This window comes from Zerene cesonia, chromosome 16 (genome assembly GCF_012273895.1).
Source record: "Zerene cesonia ecotype Mississippi chromosome 16, Zerene_cesonia_1.1, whole genome shotgun sequence".
NCBI lineage: Eukaryota > Metazoa > Arthropoda > Insecta > Lepidoptera > Pieridae > Zerene > Zerene cesonia.
In genome coordinates, this window is record NC_052117.1 from 1,648,654 (window position 1) to 1,669,508 (window position 20,855).

Genomic DNA, 20,855 nt, shown 5'->3' on the forward strand with positions numbered 1-20,855 from the left:
GTAGCTCATGACAACCGACTGTCATTTTCAGAAATCTGAATTTCTAAGAATTTCTTATTTACGAGGTAATGCTAAATGGCCTATGCGGTGTTTTGATTATCGAAAATTACCCAGAACGAATTTTTTTCCTGATCGGCATCGTTACGATTGTTTGATAATTGATAATGTGTGTTTCAGTTAATGTTATCTCTAGATGTTGATCGAATTTTGAAATGGTTTATTATTGTTACGTTTGATAAACTTATCAGTATTAGGCGTCGCCTATTGTAACTTTATTCTTTTACGTGGCTGCTCGCCGGTTGTAGACGTGTATTTCTGGTCGATTAGTTAAATAAAACATTTAAACTTTAAAATGTCTGGAGAGTCTTCAAATGCCGATGTAAACGAAAAAGTAGCATTTATAACCGGTATCACTGGGCAGGTATTTATACTTTTGTTTAATTATTTTGAATTGGAATGTTATATTAGTTCTTCAAATTTTATGAAATAATAAAAATAATATGCATTACCCAGTCATTATTGTGCTCAAGTTTTATGTTAAGATAAGAAAAATAGGAAAATAAACATGGAATCAGTTGAGTAGTAAAGGGATTTCATATTCAATTGTTCAAATGAAAAGTTGTATGAAAAATAACAAAATCCACATAATAATTTATTTCAAATTAATTGTTTTATTTAGAAGGTAAATTTAACAAGACTTTTTTTAGTAAAACTGAATATTCATATATTATTTAGCTATAGGATAAAATTACATATTTGGTTATACATTTCAGGATGGATCTTACTTAGCCGAGTTTTTGATAGAAAAAGGCTATGAAGTACATGGCTTGCTTCGACGGTCATCATCATTCAACACAGGCCGCATTCAGCATTTATATGAGAAGCCAGCATGCCATGCCGGTGGTCGGATGCACTTACACTATGGAGATTTGACTGATACTACATGTTTAATTAGCATCATATCGAGGGTATGAAATATTTCTGTTACATTAACATTTTATCTATACTTCCTGCCTGCGGCTGTACCCGGTCACTGTGATAAAATATAGCCTATACATTATTTAGACTCCAAACTGTTTTAAGATACAAATGTGAAAGAAATTTACACACTGTTGCATTTATACTAGCTGCGCCCTGCGGTTTCAACCGCGTAAGTCCGTATCCCGTAGGAATATAGGGATAAAAAGTTGCCTATATGTTATTCCAGCTGTCCAGCTGTCTGCATACCAAATTTCGTGTGAAAGAGCAAAAAATGCACACACATCTTTACAAACTTTCGCATTTATAATATTAGTAGGATAGTTAGGATAGTCAAGTATCAACTGCTTCTTAAGTACATTGATTAACAGGTCTACATACAACTGTGGGGATTTGAATCCCAGTGGGGCTTACAGTAAGTTTCGGATTGGTGGGAGACACAGATGGCTAATTATGTACTTATCTATAAAGGAAATAGATTAGTGAAACAGATGTGTGCCCATACCCCATATTGTGATATGTGCACACATCTATAGACTTCATTGACTTTAGACAAATCCTAATTTCTTTATCACATACTAAGTATTAGAAGCTTCACCTGTATTTGTATGTAACTGACTCAATTTTGACTCACTTTAAATGGATACTATGATCTCAATTAGGATTGCTAGGATTAAAAAAAAATTTACATATCAAGTGAGACAATTCAGTGTTATAATTAAAGCATTATTTGGTATTCAAACCATACCACCATTGGTAGTCAAGCACGCTCCGGCACGATTTGGGCCAGTTCGCATTGTAGAAGCCACACCCCCACACAATACCGGCGTGCTTATCTCAGGAACTGTTGGTCCAATTTGAAAAATTATTTCAATCTTAGATAGCCCATATATTGAGGAAGGCTATATATGTACCAAGGGCGAAGCCGGGGCGGACGGGCAGGCGGAAGTAGAGGTTAAGTTACTTTGATGTAAATACGATATACTTAATTAGCATTATATCAAGGGTATGTCAATTACACGGTGAAGCCCCAATATATGCATTGAACAAATTTGCTATGAAATTTATTTAGTTTCATTTATATAATGCTTCTATTCGGTTGCTCTGTCTTGCCTGTTACTGAATTTATTCAATACAAATATACAAAAATCTATCAGATTAATATTCTTTTGGGCAGTTTTTCAGAAAAATTTATAGGCCAATATTAAGTCCAACTTATACATACATTACACATACAGGTGCATATTTCTCTCCATAAGAACCATATTTTTGCCTTAAAATGTAAAATATAATAATATTTCATTTCGTCGAGTTTAACGCTTACCATTTGACAATTCATTTATAAATAGATGATATTTGGTTAGAATAAACAAGTATACGAACAAAAAAAAAACAGAAAAACAAATAAATAATTCACTTTTAAAGCAATCCTCTTATATGAATAATCCAACCTCTAGACTCTAGAGCTACGGAACATGAGATCAAATAATATTTATTACTACTATTGCTTACTTTTTTCTAACTTATCTTAATTATTTCGTAAAAAAATAGTATTTAACGAAAATGCTGGGAACTTTCCTATCCTACCATCTTTTCCTCCTGTGCTCCGAATTATGCGTTAACGTTAACAAATTTCCGGCCGCTAAACTATTCATGATTTAAATGAAACGTCTGACAAATTTTCTAAATTCCAATTGAATCAAATGAACAACCTTGAATATGTCTCCTTATCGTTACGCTAACCACAATGCTCGAAATTACCATTTTAAACCAAATGATTAGTATTTTTTAACGAGGCACTAAATAATTATCGAAAGTTTTTTAATGGCTGCGCCTGTATCATTACAACTTTCGGCCAGACTTCTTTATCATTGTTGCAACACACATAGAGTTTTAGGTTTTAAAAATAAATAGATCCACCCTGGATTTACCAGTATCCTATTATAGAACTCAGAGATCATGTTCTTGAGATGTGTGCGTTCGAAGGAACAATCATATAAACCTTTCGGCTTTATATTATTAGAAAAGATTACATAAATTTACATTATACATATAATTATATTTTTTTCTGTTTAGTTTTAGAATTTTTTGTCTAGTCCATCTTACGCACTAGATAGTAATTTGTGTATCCATAGAATAGATTTATACATACAACAATATTCGTTGTACTTTATTAGTGCTGTTGTTATATTAGTGTATAAGTTGTTTGGAAACCAATAAAATACATAAAATAAAAATTTAAAGCTTTTAAATAATGATGTTCTCTATTTTGTCTATTAGTTATCAAAACAATTTTTTATCAGACGTATCATCAACATAGATATAAATCTACAGTGTTAAGTAGGACATACATTGGAAAAACATCAATTTTAATCGAGTTAATAGTATTTACAAGTAAAACACATTTAATGAGTAAATGTTATTTGTTCATTTAGATATAATGATAATCTTGTAATAAAAAAAACACTTTTATTATTTAAGTACTTTTATTATTAATTTTCGTTTTTTGACTCGCTGTCTTCAGGTAAATCCTACTAGTCCTACTATCCTATTAATATTATAAATGCGAAAGTTTGTAAGGATGTGTGTGTGTTTGTTGCTCTTTCACGCAAAAACTGCTGAACCGATTGCAGTGAAATTTGGTACGTAGACAGCTGGACAACTGGAATAACATATAGGCAATTTTAATTCCCGATATTTTTACGGGATACGGACTTACGCGCGTGAAACCGCGGGGCGCAGCTAGTTTTAGATATAAGTGAAATACATCAGGCCCTTTCGCGCCAAAACACGGCCTTAGAATACATACCCAGAGTATTTTTACGCAATTTCATGCATACATGTTCACTAAATTAATACACTAAAAATTAATAAATACATTTATTATGATTTTATAGTTTTTTTTCCTTATGAGTCGTTTTAAGTATAAATCGATGCATCCTACTATCCATATTTTAAATAAACATAATTTTCGAAATCACAGTACGCAGTTATTTAAGCCGACTTCAGAAAAGGAGGAGGTTCATAATTCGACTGCTTTTTTTTTTGCTTTTATGAAACTTTCGATTGGGTGAATAGATTTTAATGATTCTTTTGTTTATATTTGATAGCTTCTGACTCCCGTCTGGTCCCTTTTTGGTGTAGTTCTGACAATTTTGAAGTGATTTAGTTGTATAAAAAAAATTATAATCAATTTCAGGTGAAACCCAAGGAGATATATAACCTCGGTGCACAATCGCACGTGAAAGTTTCATTCGAAATAAGCGAGTATACAGCTCAGGTTGATGGTCTTGGTACCCTGCGGCTTCTAGAGGCTGTGCGGGTGGCTGGGCTGGAGAAAAAGACAAAAATATACCAAGCGTCCACTTCGGAGCTGTATGGGAAAGTTGTGGAAGTGCCGCAAAATGAAAAGACTCCTTTTTATCCTAGATCGCCGTATGGTAAGTAGCTAACGGACAGTAGAAGTCTACTAATCAACTGTATTTTATAATTTCCGTTATTAGGAGTAATATTTTGTTTGTCACTTGACACTCCGTAAGATTGTTCCCATTAAGTTTATTTTAGAATCTGAAATGGAACCGACCCCCCCCCCTCCTCTTAGGGACGTTGGTGACTAAGATATTTCTAGAAAAGAATTATATATGTCTAAAATTTTCTTTATTCTTTCATGCTCTTACTGACAGGTACACGAGAACACTCTTAAATCTACTAAAATAAAAAATAAAAAACTTTATACCACATTATACAAAATAATTATCTCACTCCAGCATGCGCAAAGTTATACGGCTATTGGATATTGGTGAACTACCGAGAGGCATACGGAATGTTCGCCTGCAATGGTCTTCTGTTCAACCACGAGAGCCCGAGGCGGGGCGAGAACTTCGTCACCAGGAAGATAACGAGGGGCGTGGCCAAGATACAGCTGGGTCTACTGGATTGCTTGGAACTGGGCAATCTGGACAGTAAACGGGACTGGGGACACGCTAAGGACTATGTTAAGGTGCGGTTTGAGTAAAGACATTGCTAGAGTAGCAGTGATTCAGATTAGATACTGATAATAATAATAATTATTTTTTCAATGGTAGTGAATGAAATATAACGTTTGTTTTTCAATATATACAATATAGATGGATATATTTGTAAATAGTACTCACTGTATTGGTTGTATCTTCCAAGCATCTAAATTAAATAAAGGCATACTTATGAGCCACTTTGTGATCTAAGACGTCACTATGGTACAACTATAAACATATAATTTTTTTCTATATAAAATACTTTTCCTCTAGGCAATGTGGCTGATGCTGCAACAAGACGAGCCCGAGGACTTCGTGGTGGCAATGGGAGAAGCCCACAGTGTCCGCGAGTTCGTCGAGAAGGCGTTCGGCTATGTTGGGAGGAAGGTGGAGTGGAGGGGGAGTGGAGTGGACGAGACCGGACATGACGCCAGCACTGGGCAGGTGCTCGTGCGGGTGAACCCTAAGTACTTCCGGCCAACAGAAGTGGTAAGTGAGCGTAAATATACCTAGTTACTGAGAGTTATAATAATTCGCATGTAGGTGCTTGAAAATTATTGATGTGTAGCAAAGACGGAAACAAATTTTTTGAAAAATATTACTTCATAGAACTGTAGAAGTTTACTTATTGCACATTGAAGCATGATGTGTTAACAAAAATCCAGCTCGAAGGATCAAAAGCTTAAAAGTTCCATGTTTGTTTATGGAACATGAATTAATCTGTAATATAATTACTACAAACTATGTGTCTCTTTGACTTTTTTTTTTATGTCACAGTCGGCAATGGAGTCGGCAACGCCTGATGGTAAGCGCCACCACCGCCCATGAACATTTGTAGAGGCATAAGATCCATTGCAGACCTTACGTCTCTACAAATGGATTGCCGACTTTAAATTGGGAAGAGAATAAGAAAGGATTTTTTGAGAAGAATAAAGGACGGGTCTAGGAAGGGTCAGGAAAAGGATATGGGCCTCCGGCTCCCCCACTCACCGAACGAAACACAGCAGAATGCTATTTCACGCCGGCCTTCTGTGGGGGTGTGGCACTTCCCCGGTGCGAGCTGGCCCAATTCAAATTTACTATCATAAATATTTGCTAAAACAAATAACAATAAAATTCTAAATTATTTCAGGATTTACTATTAGGTGATGCGACCAAAGCGAAACAGAAACTCGGCTGGTCTCCGCGAATAACGTTTGATGAACTTGTAGTAGACATGATGGAAGCCGACCTTGCACTTATGAAGAAAAACCCCCAAGCATAATGCATATGCACCTTTATGCTAGACATGTGTAGATAAATTATAATATACTGAATTGTATACTTTTTAAATGGACACATCACAAAGTGCGAATGATAAATTTTTATTTGCTGTATATGGCGATTAGACGTATTTTTGAATGTTTACAAATTAAGTTTGCCATTTCCTAAATTATGTTTAGTTCATTTTGAATTTACCAAATTCTTGTATACAATATTTTGTGGTTATCTGTGGTTGAAATAACAACACTGCTAGATGCTGAGTGACAATACCTCGCTTTTTAAAAAATAATAAGATATAACAAAGGCCAGTACCGATTAAGGTAAAGGTTTACTTATTTATATTTAAGGATCCAACAGGATTCCAGGGACGTCTTAAATTAGAACTAATTCCAGTGTGGGAAAGAGATGATGTTAGACCACCTACATAATCTTTTTCCGACACTGAAGTTAGTAATACTGCTTTAATATGTCCCGTCACGGTAATTCCACAGGACATATTTCAATAATAATACGATAGTATAAATAAACAAATGAAATAAATAAATGAAGCTTTTTTTATATTTTGTAACATAAAAGTTAAAGTCAAATCACTCAAAAGCTCGCGTAACGCGCGTGAGTGAATTCGACGTGACTATAACTCATTTCATCTCACTTACTCGTTAGCAATGAATGTCATGCTATCTCGCTTGCACTTATTACATCTGTATTGCAAGCGATTCCTACAAAAAAATCTATTATCTGGAAATATCATTGCCTTGCAATAACCTCTTAGGTATTGTTATTATTAAGAAATTATTTTATTCTAAGTTTGATTTTGTATTAATCGGTTAAGAGTTATTTTATGTTTGTATAATAATAATTTGTTTCAGAAATCTTTTCTATACATGCTGTTATTTTATTACAAAAATTTTATGTGTTTTTAATATTTTAATCCTTTACATCCTTGATTATTTATTGCGTTAAACTCATTAAAATTGCTACTACTTAAATAGTGAACATTCTATTTTGTGGAAAAAATAACAACTTGATGGCATTGAGTAACAAATTATATATAGTAAGTTTGCACAAATAACTTAATATACTATTAAGCTTTCACTAATTGATACTACAAATATTTGTATATATCTATGAATTTGATTGCAGTTAAACGATTTTTACCAAGTTTCATATAAACATTCCAATTGCATTATTGTAAAAGGGTAAGGTATTGCATTGTTAAATATAATGTATTTTATATTTATCATAAAATAAACAATATTTTTATACAAAAACGACTGCTGATGTAATGTTTGTAAGCCATAACTATTTGTATTGTTAATTTGTTAGGTTATTTTATAGGAAATAAAAAGTATTGTGATCGTATTTTGTGTTTGTTTTAAAGCCTGAGAAATAGTTTTATTTCAGCTCAGTTACATTACATTTTCGTTGTGTTTGTTTCAAATTGCTTTATTATTTTTTTTTTATTGTTTTTATTTAATTTCGAGCAACTCAGACTCATTTTGTTAGTAACAATTAATTTATGCATTTACACGTGCCATTTCAATGAAAATTAGCTAAATAAGGTAATATTTTTTTATTTTACCTGCATATAGCAGCATCAGCATCGCCTGCATGTATCGTCAGTGTAGCGATGGAGCTGGTGGGTCGCCTGATGATAAGCTCTACCACCGCCCATGAATATTTGGAGAGGCATAAAGTCGACCTTTACCTTTACTTTCAACCTAGCTACCTTAAAGTTATGCTAATAAGATGGAATTTAAATTGTATTAGTTATCTCCTTTCTTTCTTATCACAGTTTTGAATTCGTTAGTGTAACATTGTGTGTTTAGTTGCTGGATATTAATGACCAAAGAACAGACAACTTGGAAGCGGGGCAACAAAACAAAAAAATCAAGATGCATACACCACTACATCCTATCCTAACCTACTAATATAAATGCGAAAGTTTGTGAGGACGGATGTATGTGCGTTTGTTACTCTTTCACACAAAAACTACTGAACCGATTGCATTGCAATTTGGTACGTAAACAGGTGGACAACTGGAATAACATATAGGGAACTTTTTTTATCCCGATATTCCTACGAGATACAGACTTACGCGGGTGAAACCGCAGGGCTCAGGTAGTTGTTATAAACATGATGTTAAAGGATAATGAAGGAAATGAAAGCAATTTATTTAAAAACTTATTTATTAATTATAATTATAACAATTAAAAACATTAAAACTAGGCAAAATTAGAATTGAAATGATTATACAATAAGTAAAATTAATAGGTATTCATTATAATGTTATTGACTGAAGTTGTTATAATATTAATGAATTTTTGGGATAAAATTACAAAAAATTACTTTTTTGGATTAGTACATACTTTGCGATGTTATTATGAAATATGAGGGTGGATGGGGCAATATGTGTTCAACAAAAAAAAATAGGTCACGACGTATGGTTACGTTGCCCAATAGTTGTTTTTTGCAACAATAATGAACCATAGACAGCATTAAAGACTGACATTTATATAAAAGTGATATTCGCACCCTTTAAGGGAGTCATTTAAGAAGTAATCACTGAAAGTTTCAATTTTCCGTTCCTCATAATCCCTATTTTGAAATCATTATTATATGATGATTCATCATTTTGTGTGTGTTGATTTCGAATTATAAATCTTAAAAGTTAATTGTCATAACATTAACATTAATATAGCACTGGAAACTGAAATCTTGGATTCCATACGAATTTGGTGAAAATTATACATATATAAATATCTACTGTCTAAAAAATATAGTTCTTGAATGAAAATTACAATATACTTATTAAATATTACATTTTGTACTTTACGGATTTCTTATTTAATCATTCATAATAATTATATTGTTCTGAGTACAGCCAATACTTAATTCTTATAGTAAAAATATGTGATGCTAAATTTATTGGCCTAACCTTAATACAAATAAACATAGACATTTTGAAGATTCATTTATACATTTTGGAAGTGAATTTTACAAATTAAATACATCTGCTTTTTTAATATTACCCCATTACACAATGCAAAAAAATACAATGGTAACATTTGTATATTGTTCATGGATTAAGAAACTTTTTCAAGGGTTAAGAAAATTCATAGTATAAAAATTAACGTTCCACAAATTTATTATTCACTTTAAGTTAAAGGCACTAGAAATATTCTGTCTATTTGTGAGGCAGGTGATCACAGCCCCACCGAGTTCGGGAAAACTACACGATTATCCATTGAATGAATGTTTTTAATCAGATATTACCATGTGCAATTTTTTCCTTATTATTTTCACTATACGTAATTAAATGGGCAGAATTTTTGATAACCTTTAACTATCATATTAACACATAGTTAGGTTAGATATTTTTATCAAAGGAATAATGTAAACAATTTCTCAAAAACAATTCCAAAAGGCAGCAAAAATCAGAAGCAACACATTAACATCAAAACAACACTTGGGACATAATGCAAATACCAAAATATATAAGAAATTTTACCAGCCAATTTACGAACCAATTTTAGGAAGCCAATCTATATTTATCGATTTCCAATTTCTGTTGCATAACTCCACATAAAATGAATTCCGTGGAAACAACATTGGCGCCTCGTTTGAGTAGTCCCGGCCATAAAGCTTGATCCTTCCGGCTTGTCACTACAACCCAGTTGGGTCCACCTTCCTTCCATTGACCTCCGGAACATTGAACTATCACTGGAATGTTAATAGTAAAATCTTCTTTTATATCTACATTTATAATTGTATATGAAAGAGCGAAAACCTCGTAACACAAGCAGTTTTTTTTGCTAACTAGGAGTGTTCCAATCACAATATAGCTAAAGACAATTTGTTAAAGAAAGAAAGAAATAATTTGAATTAGAAATAGATCAGTATTCATTTAATCATCAATACTAAAAAGTGCATGATATTATTATCTTGCTAGGTTACAGTAAAGATAACGGTTTTGAACTGCTTATACCTACTAATATATTGTTACCTAAATGGATTGACCTCTAAGGTTAAGTATATATTTAAATAGACATATTTGAATGATATTAATGAGTTTTCACCATTGGCTAATAACGTCCCAGGTAGGATATTAAACACTATTTGACTAAAATTTTCAGTAGAAAATAATAATTTCAAGATATATCAGAAAGTAAAAATTTACTACTATTAAACTATAGGATATTGGTATAATTCAAACTTGATAGATATTATAATTCAATCAAAGGAAATTTGGAAAATAATCCTCAATTTAAAAAATAAAGACCTACATAGTACTTACACTTCATTTCGGACTCAGTGGGCAAAGCACTCGGCGTAGAGGTAACGTTGTAGCCCTTCAAAAATTTCCTTTTACTCGTAAGGGATTGCTGGAGGTTGAAGTTAAATCTTTCTTCTGTTGCCTCGTCACGTAGCAGGTATAACCAGGGGTCTGGAAACAAAACGTGCATCTCATCATCAGCCCATATATTGTTACAGTAAGGCCACAGACCTCCTACGGCCCATGGATCTGGCGATATTGTTCCAGTAACACAGGCCTCCTAGAAGGGTTTTAGCCATAATACACCACGCTGGCCAAATGCAAGTTTACAGATGTCGCATGTCGTCGAACTTTTGATTCTTGGACACAACATTCGTGCTTATATAATGATGAATGATTTGTAAACTGCTTACTTCATATATAAGAGACAGTTAAATATTTTTTTCTTTAATAAAATGTTTCCTGAAAAATATAGGACTAAATCAAGGATAATTTGAGCCTCCTTATTTAAATATAATATCAGCTAAAATTATAGAGCCAGAAATTGGTTTTGTACCTAAAGAAGCCATTTTACATTGGAATAGCATATCATTTAATGCAAAATTTACATAAATAACACGAAACAATACGTAATACATTACACAATACTGCTTGTATTACATACCAACAATAACTTTGTTATCAACACAAGCTTGAACCCACTGCTGACCAACTATCGGCTTGCCGAGCCCCACTGCACACAGGAGCTTAAAAGTCCTCTTCAATTTCAAAGTCAGTACAACTGTACACTTTTTTACGTCTGAAACAATAACCGCTCCTGGAATGGTTAAATTAAAAACAGTTTAAAATGATACTTATACTTTTGCAAAATAGAGCAATAATACACAGTCATAGCATAAAATAGAGAAAAACTTACCTAACTCTTCCAATTTGTTTTTAATTTCCTCAATCGGGAAGGCTGTTGACAAAACATACTGCGTTTTGAGTTTTCTCGCCGGTGTTGCTCTCAAACTGATACCCAAAGCGCTCGCAGGCCTAGGTGGTCTACCCCTTTTTTTAGGTGGCCACAAAAAGTCTTTAGACGCGGACCTTTTTAGTCTAGGCGAATCTACACCTGACTCTGATGATATATTGTATACAGTACTTTCCTCATGCTGAATGAGGGTGCTTGCATTTTTCGATTTATCTTCTTCGTTATTGTTCGATCTTGTTCGCCTACTCCTCCTAACTTCTTGTTCCGGTGACGAATCTACAATTTCAATGACACGTTTAATTCGTCTACGTTTTTCTGGTAAGGGTTCTATTTCTATAGCCATGGATTTTTTTAAGTTTACACTGGCATTTTGCTTTCTACGACTCCGTGTTTCGCGACAATCCTCGGTTATTGAATCCGAATTGCTCTTATTAAGACTGCTTGAAAGCAGTTTGTTGTTGCTTGTTTCGGTTTTTCTATCAACAAGATCCTTATTACTTCTACGAGTTTTTCTCGTATCTTTATCACTGCGAATTGGATTTGAATAATTATTGTCGGCTAATTTAATATCATTGCTGGTCGCTTTTGAGGTTCTAACAGCTATTTTATTGATTTGTGCCTTTTGGGGTTCAGTTTTATTTCCAGACTTTGATTCTTTGCTTATCGATTGTTTTGTTAAACTATCATTTTTCATGTTAGATTTTTCACTTATAAGCCTAGCGAGGTTTTCATTTATTATATCTGTGTTGATATCATCTTCCTGGTCTATTATGATCTTTGATTGAATAAAATTTGAAAGACTGGATTGACCGACATTCAGGACTTTTTCTGTAGGTTTCCGAATTCGTGTTATTACTCTAGAAGGTAAAAGCGTTAGATCGAATTTTTTAGATAAATCCAATTTTGCCTCTTTTGATATTCTTTTTTTCGCTTTGAACACTATAGGAGTATTTTGTTTGGTATCTTTCTCAGTGTCTGAATCGCTTGAGGAATCTGTAACTATTAATTTTGATTGTAATGTTACACTAGTTTTAATTTCTTGGCTATTTGGTAAATCAATTTCCATGAATTGTAATGACGTAACTTTTCTAGGAGTCACTTCCATATCAGAACTATCACTGGGCATTTTCCTGAGTAACGAAATGTTGTTTTCCACACCAACAACTTCTTTTATCTGTTGAATCGACAGTGAAGAAACAAATTGTTCTATTTTATCTTCTCCCTCACTACTCTCTAATGAAACGTTTTCAACATTCTCTTTGGAATGTTGCCTCTCTGTCTTGACAGAATTTTCTGATGTTTCCTTCTGGGTACATAAATCATCAAAAAGTTCTTGGGTAGCTGCATAATAATTGGAATCATCATCATCATCTGTAGTGGTTGAAGAGGCGACAATGATACCACTTTTTGACGCAACATTATTTGGAGTTTTCGCCTTTGAAATACCTTTTTTCTTTTGCTTTCTTGCTGAATCTAAAGGAATTTTAAAATTTGTGAAATCCTCTATGCATTTTTGTTTGAAAGTTTTATTTTCAGGTTTTGGTACTTCTGCTTGTATCACCTGTGTTGGCATATCTTCTAAATTTATAACTTCATTTGTATCGTCTTGAACATTTTCCTCTGGAATAATCTGTGTTAGCATGTCTTCAAAATTACATCTTGTGGAATTTTCTGTATTTTCGATATTTTTTGGAACACGGTCTTCCTCTATAACTTGCGTGTCGAAATCTTCAAAGTTTAATTCCTTATTTGGAGCAATTTTTTCATCATCTAAATTATCTTCGAAATCTGTGACATCATCATCATCATTTACTTTTTCTATAATTTTTTGAGTTGGTAAAAATTCAATATCATCATTTTCCAATGGATTTTCAATTGTCATTTTCGGTATAAGTTGTGTAGGTAAGAGGGCAAAATCATCAATTTTCGGAGAATCCGGTGTAGGAGTTTTAATCTTTTTATCTTCTTCAATTTCATTATCTACTTTCTGTTCAAGGATTTTACTTGAACTGGCATTATTTGATCTGGGGAATATTGGACTTGGTGGTAATATAGCTTGAGATTCAAAGTTATCATCTAGAGCCTGACTATCTATTTCGTCAAATAGTATTATATCATCTGAACTATGTGATTTTTCTTTCACATCAACATTAACTTTATTAATTATATGATTACTTGAGGGTGTTTGAAACTGTTGTGTTTCAGCATTAAATATACTAACATCGTTTTCTTTATCATCAATTATGGAGTCTATATTATTTTCTTCGTTTTTATCTTCACAAAATTCATTTAATGGATCTTTTACAGGTACTTGCGTTTCCATACTATATATATTAGGTGAATTTGGTTTCTGTAGGTCTGTTTCAATATCAGGTATTTGACTAACAGCATCGAAAATAGATGCATTATTACTAACATCACAAAACTGATTAGGAACCTGTGTTTCCTGCTCATGTATATTATTTATGTTACTAGTGTCACATGATTTCACAGAAATCAATGACTCGTCAATGCTACTTGAATTATTATTATGCAAGTTAAATGAGTCTGATTTTTTGGATGAGTTCCAGTAAACATTATCAATCACCTTTTGTCCAACAGGTTGTATTGAAATAGTCTTTCCGGATGTTTTGATGTAATTAGTATTAGGACTTTTAAATTTATTCTTCTGCTTGGGTTGAGATGGAGCTATAAATGAGTCATCCTGTAAAACAATTATTATTAACGTTTAATAAACTTAAGTATATGTAGTGTGTAATAGATTAACATGTGGGTTCTATACATAGTCTTTCATTATTAGCACATAAAACACGCTATATTTAATAGTTCTTTTTTTAAGATCTTACCTTATCACTGGCATCAGGTGATTCAGGTACAGTAGTAACTTGATGAATTCTAGACACAAATCTGTTAGCTACAGGTGTATCGGGAATATCAAGAGCTTGAGTCATCGGCAGGTCTGTTTCATCTTCAAGTAATCTGAATATACCAAATACTTGGCCAAACTGTATGGTATCACCATTTTTCAGTGGATGTGGAATGAATGGCTCTAAGGTTTTCTGAGAATGTAATCAATATGAGGATTAAAGTGATATTTGTGTATGTTCTATTTATAGCATAATGGTGTGTACACACCATACACTCTATGAAGATCCATTATAAACAATTTTTAGACATGAAAATTATAAATAACATGTCTCTCATTAACAATCTTGATAACATTCATAGTCTTAATGAAAGGAATAAAGTATTCTTGTAAAGTGATATATTATGTATTTTTCTAAATTAAATATCAATACTTATTATATAAAGATGAAGCAGAACTACTGAAGCTGAGGCAGACTGTTAGTATAAAATATATATGATTTCCTTTATATTTTTTTGGATGCTTATAATATTATCATGTACGTGCAATAGAAGCTAAATAAAATGTTTTCTAGCCCTGTAAATTGCATATATGATTCAGAAGTCTAGATCTACTATTGCAAATGTTTTTCAATGTGAGGCATGCATATATGTACATATATCACAGATTTTGAAATTAATTACCTTTTGTAGTACTTTATATTAGGATTGCTACCAGTACTATATTATTGAGTATCATGCTATATCTCCGTCAATTGTAATAATAGATTGTACAAAGATGTGTGAATAAAACTAAACTGTTATTGGTGATTTCTTTGGTCCTTCTATATGAAAAATTTAAACTTTTACAGGTGTGATTTTTTCCATAGCGAATATAAAATGGTAAGAGAAAGGAATAAACCCTGTATTCATTTATATCAATGTTCATTTTTTATATGTTGAAATTGCAATAGATGAAAAAAGTCATGACAACATCTACCAAAAATAAATGTACACTTTTTTTTCCTCAAATTTCCCAAGTAGCATATTATTTGATGATTAAAAAAAATCAATTTTATGTATCTTCAAAAAGTTATCTGCATACTATACAATAACTTCATACGAATAGGGAGTACACTTACATCCTGCAACTTTGTTTTATTTGCAGAATCAAGATCCATGAGCATATATTGCTTGTTACTTAAAACATTTAACACAGCATGTTGACGTGATACAGACTGAAAGCAAAAAAGAATATTCATTTTTCATGCAAATAGTGTGTTTCTTATGAAATAGTTTAGAAACAACAAATATCGATGTACTTACATTTTGATTCAAAACTATATTACATATTTGTGGATCTCTGCCAATTTTGTTTGGCCCTTTTTTCACGGGATATTTTGTTCCACATATCCCTATAAATCCAATCTACAATAAAGATCACTGAGTTAATATGCGGTAAGTTATATCTAATGTAACATAGGATTCAGAATAAGTTTTACCTGCTCTGGAAATAATCTTTCTGATTGATTTGAAAATATTTCTTGTGTACATTCTAATCGCTGAGTTAGCTCCATTGTTCCAAATAAATTTGGAAGCAGTTTCCCACTAAATTTAAATAAACATATTTGAGCTTCAAGGCTTCGGCGAAATTATAATAAGACGTGATAGCTGATAAATATCAGTTTGACATTTAGTTTGTTGTGAAGTTTGGGCATAGACTTTACATTATTTTATCAACGACGCGACGAAGTTACCAACGTGCAAAAGTATATCAAAAATAAAGTTTCAAATATTACAAAGTTATATTCTAATGACAACGTGTTATTATGGCGTAAAAAATTTTTGGGTCCATCGATAATACACTAAAAACTCTCATTGAGTAGTGGGTACTCACTCTGTGCTAAGTAGTAATAATTATTTAATATGACAACTATGTTGTCTATGGAGTTGGAGTGTGAGCAGTGGTGCCAACTTGGGGGTTTTCCACCTAAATTTGAGGATAAGTTAAATGAAATGGGGTATTTTTAGGGGTATACACTCTTCTAAAATTTTTTGACGTTTTTTCAGGTTTTTCCTTTTTTGTTACATAAATTAGATGGTGAATAAAATTTAATGATGTATAATCTTATAGACACCAGCAGAAAAATGTTTTCTGTAAGTTAAGGCAAAAATTGAACAATAATATACGAATACTCAAGTGGGCATTATAATACTGTACGATTTTTTTCCCTTTCAATCTATCCTTGACACAAGATGCCTATTTGGAATATTTTTTTTTTAAACAGTCTAGGGTGATCTTGCGGTAGTGTTAGGGTGAAACAGGGGGATTTGGTAATGACGTTAGGGGGAGACGCTAGGTCGAGGTTGACAACACTGGGTGTGATGACAATTGACAAAAGCGAAGCTGATTGCGAAAAATCGAAAACTGTGGATGGTGATTTGGATACCAACAAATTCTATCTTATTTAAGTTTTAAAGAAGTTAACAAAATAAGCTTTATGTTTAAAATGATTATTACTTTTCATAGAGCGTGGGAATATTAGTTATAATGCAAATAGTCTAAACGTTTTTTTTTGTATTTTTAAAGAATCTTTCTTTAGTTTTTATAACCTTTCCTGGAAATTTTTGTGCGATTTATTACCGGTTATAACTTACGAGTTAAATTTACGTGTTTCTTCCTCGGAATTGTGGTTTTCGTAATAAGGACTTGTGTTTAAAATGTCCAAGGAGGAGTCAAAAAAGGGATCTTCTGAAGGAGAGGATATTCCAAGTGATTTTTTCGATGATTTCAATAAAGAGGACTTTATTGATGGTCTTAGTGTGATCGATAGTTGGAACAACGAGGAGAAGCGTCGGTCTAGAGGACGCATCGACGAAGACGCAGTCAACAGTGTCAATGATTTGCGTGAACTGATCATAAAAGAAGAAAAATATGCAAAGCGTAGATCCACAGATAGTCCGTATGAAAACAAACATTTAGATGACTATATTAGACCAGGAAGCCGTCGAGATCCTAGTAAAACTCAAGAAGCAATACGGAGGGATAAAGAAGTTAAGGTTAAGGAATTTCTTGCCAAACATCTAGAATCTACTGATGACTTGCGGCCTCCTGGAACTGAATTAGATGACTACTATGATGAAACCATCAGCGAGAAGAGGAAACTAGAAGAAAAATTTGATATGAAGAAGCGTATAAGAGAACGTTTCGAATTTGATGAAGATTTACATAGAGATTTTAGGGAACGGCATGCTTTTGATGAAGAAAAACATCGCAGTATAAGAGAACGACATGATTCTGATGAAGATCAACACCGTGGTATCAGGGACCGTCATGATTATGATGAAAGCAAAAATAGATATTCTTATAGGAATCAGGAAGACTATCCACTAAAACGTCGGCGGGAATCTCCTCGATTTCGTCGTGAACCTCCATTTAGGGTACCTTATGATTCATCTCAGAACCGGCACTACAGACAATCACCAGTAAGGCACCGACGAGAATCTCCACCAAGGCGTTATGATTCACGATTAAGAGGCCAGGAACCATTACCACAAAGGCCACACCGTTACCGCAGTCCAAGATTAAGCCCAAGACGTCCTGCACATGGACCTCGTTGGAGTCCACGTCACAGCCCACAGCGAATGAGAAGACATCGGAACACTCCAGAGCTTCGAAGGGAGCGCCGATCGCGGTCGCCATACAAGAGGACGTACACTTCAACAAGATCTCGCTCCACATCGAAAAGTCGCAAAGAAAAGGATGATTTTCTGTACCCTGATAAATACAGCAAACCTTCGACAAATTTGCCTCTGCCAGTTGAACCACAGTATATGCCGCCTGTGAGTAATGAGTATGGAGGTCCATCGTACCAATATACACAGGCACCAGCATATACTGGGTATAATGAGCAATACTATCCCCCACAACCCAACCCCCAACCAACACTCATGCCTCAACCAATTCCCGCTCAAAATATCATGGCACCTCCTCTAAATCCACCTATGCCACCTTCTATGAATCCACCGATGGTTCCTGCGCCCTGTATGGTGCCTGCACCACCCCAATCCACACCATCAATACCTATCAATCCTATAGCTTCACAAATTCTCGAAACAACGCCGGCATCACCCTACGACGCATTAGCAAAAGTAAATAATATATTTTGTTGTGCCTTCATTAAATTGAATATTATAATCAAAACATATAAACAAAATTTAAATTTCAGTTGGTTGCTGATGGAAAACTTTCTCATGAAGATTATTTGAAGCTGGCACCTAATAAGGGTAACAAAGATACAATTTTTCTTCGGTTTAAAGTGTTGAAAAAATTTTTTTGTGTCAAGTTTTTTTGTTTTGGGTCATGATTATGACTTTTTTTATAAATGATTTTATATTGCAGGTGTTACTCCAAACATGGATCCTAAGGCTAGGGTTTCTGGTAGGTAGTTTTGTTTTATACTATTAAACATTTGTTTTTGTTATAATCTATTCTTATTCCTATGATTTAATACAGTAATTATGCAGGTAGTATGGAAATTAAATGTTTTATAAATTTGTGCTTCCAGTGCTGAATCGCTGTAATGTAGCTTTGTCCCAACTTGGTAACTTGTCATTACCCAACCGTTTATTGATAAACAACTTGTATGTTGGTCAAGATCAAAAATCCATAGCACCAATGTTTTGCTCCCCTTTGAAGAGACAATCAGCAGTGGAGTTCTATTTTTCGAAGACAGAAAAATCGATCGTCGCCCAGCGGAACAAGCAGATCATCGAGTCTATCATCTGTGCATTATCGTTAGATAAAGTCGTGTCAAGACCGAAGAAGAAGGTGCAGAGGGATGTCAAAGAAGCTTCAGTGCAAACATTTAAACCGGTGTGTGAAGTGTGTGAAATTCGTGAGACTGCTAAGTTCTGTGATGCCAGTACATCCACCGATCCAGAATACCTCCGTTCGTCGGTGCACACCCAGGTGATTGAGGAAGATCTGTACAGCTCTAAATCGGTATTCAACCCCAGTGGCAGTAGCAGCAGTAGTGCACCCATGTCTATAGCACATCTTACGCCGGCTCAACTCGTCTCCCAACTCGCAGCCCGGGCAAAGACCCTGAAGCAACCTGAACAATCACAATCAAGTCCAAGAGGTAACAGACCTAATTTTGATTTTGACTACAACCGAAGAGGAGGTAATCAATTCCAAAATCCTAATTATAATAATTACAGATATTAAATAAAGCAAACTTTATAAAGTATGGTTGAATATGTTAGTAATTTTTGCTATTATTATGCTAAATATTTTCTAATTACTTTGGGTATATTTTACTAAAACTGTTAAAATTATGGTGGCATTTATGACCTTTCTTGCATATCTGATAGCAGTTACAACTATCAGGTGTATGTTTGATGCACATACCTGTGTTAACAGTTACATGGAAATGTCCATTATTTAGGATAAATCGTTTTTTGGGCGTGCAGCCAATCGTTCTTTGTTTATTTTTAAATAAACATTGAAATATGTAATTGTTAACACACAGTTCCGGACGCTTAGACAAGAAATTCTGTAAATAAAAGGAAGTTTCTTTTTATGCATCTTAGGAACTTGTTTTAAACTTGTGATATTTTATGAAGGCACTTTTAATGTAATAGATTAGTAATTTTTGTTTTTACGTTATGTAGTGATGTATGCCAGCATTTTTATAAGTTCTACTATTTGATTTATCTATGAATAGTGTCAAATACCATGTTGTTGTAAAATATTATAGAGTGAGGTCTGTTATTTTTGTTATATACAAATATAAGATCTCTTTGAGTGTGTTTTATTATTAAAGCGTGCTACCTTTTATTACCATTGTGGAAAAAAGATTAAAGTTGTAGACGAGCAACTAATTTCAAAAAAGAAGCTAAAACGGCGTAACAGTTATTCCTCAAGAAAAATGGTGACTGGATCAACATAAAGCTGTTTGCAAACTGTGGAGGACTTTGCGGCCTCTCAAATGGATATTCGCACACAACGGAGCCTTACTTCTGCAGACACGAATACTGTAAAAAATATTGCTAGACTAAGTGTATAATAATTCTTAATAGTTTGGTTAAACAGTAAATCAACATACAGCTGTTGCTGGACACTACTGGGAAGTATATTATATATACAATAAATGTTATTTACGAAACTAAGATTTATTTCTCATTTTAAGCACCCTCGTTTATACAGATAGTCTTTTCTACTTCATGTAATATACACCAGTCATTAAGCAGTATTAATTCCAATGTGCGAAAAAGACAGCAATATATTTTATATAGGTCGTCTAGCGCCGTCACTTTCCCACACTGGAATATGACTGCTTTAAAATTATTAATTTTTTTAACGTTATTCTAATAACATACTAAGTAGACAGTAGTGCAAAACTCGGTAAGTAGGTATGTGTTATATACACTTAACGCAAAAATGCTTGTTCAAACTAAGTGCTTATAAAAGTTAAGAGATATTTCATTATTTGTATTTTTGAAG

The 20,855-nt window shown here is 33.3% G+C and overlaps 3 protein-coding genes across 3 annotated transcripts; 2 read left to right on the plus strand and 1 right to left on the minus strand.

Annotated features, from left to right (window-relative positions):
* Positions 1-17: 17 nt before the first annotated feature.
* LOC119832969 (GDP-mannose 4,6 dehydratase) lies at positions 18-7,605 on the plus strand. Its single transcript, XM_038356808.1, has 6 exons — positions 18-421; positions 774-968; positions 4,178-4,418; positions 4,746-4,978; positions 5,265-5,480; positions 6,124-7,605. The coding sequence occupies exons 1-6, from the start codon at positions 353-355 to the stop codon at positions 6,253-6,255; spliced, it is 1,086 nt and encodes a 361-aa protein (XP_038212736.1). The 5' UTR covers positions 18-352; the 3' UTR covers positions 6,256-7,605.
* Positions 7,606-8,832: 1,227 nt separating this feature from the next.
* On the minus strand, positions 8,833-16,032 carry LOC119832932. The gene is made up of 8 exons (XM_038356762.1): positions 15,850-16,032; positions 15,674-15,775; positions 15,490-15,585; positions 14,350-14,562; positions 11,447-14,207; positions 11,195-11,347; positions 10,552-10,701; positions 8,833-9,977 (listed from the first exon to the last, which is right to left on the minus strand). The coding sequence occupies exons 1-8, from the start codon at positions 15,922-15,924 to the stop codon at positions 9,787-9,789; spliced, it is 3,741 nt and encodes a 1,246-aa protein (XP_038212690.1). The 5' UTR covers positions 15,925-16,032; the 3' UTR covers positions 8,833-9,786.
* A 707-nt stretch (positions 16,033-16,739) lies between these two features.
* On the plus strand, positions 16,740-20,518 carry LOC119832786. The gene is made up of 4 exons (XM_038356543.1): positions 16,740-18,499; positions 18,577-18,634; positions 18,750-18,788; positions 18,916-20,518. The coding sequence occupies exons 1-4, from the start codon at positions 17,069-17,071 to the stop codon at positions 19,575-19,577; spliced, it is 2,190 nt and encodes a 729-aa protein (XP_038212471.1). The 5' UTR covers positions 16,740-17,068; the 3' UTR covers positions 19,578-20,518.
* The last annotated feature ends 337 nt before the right edge of the window (positions 20,519-20,855 follow it).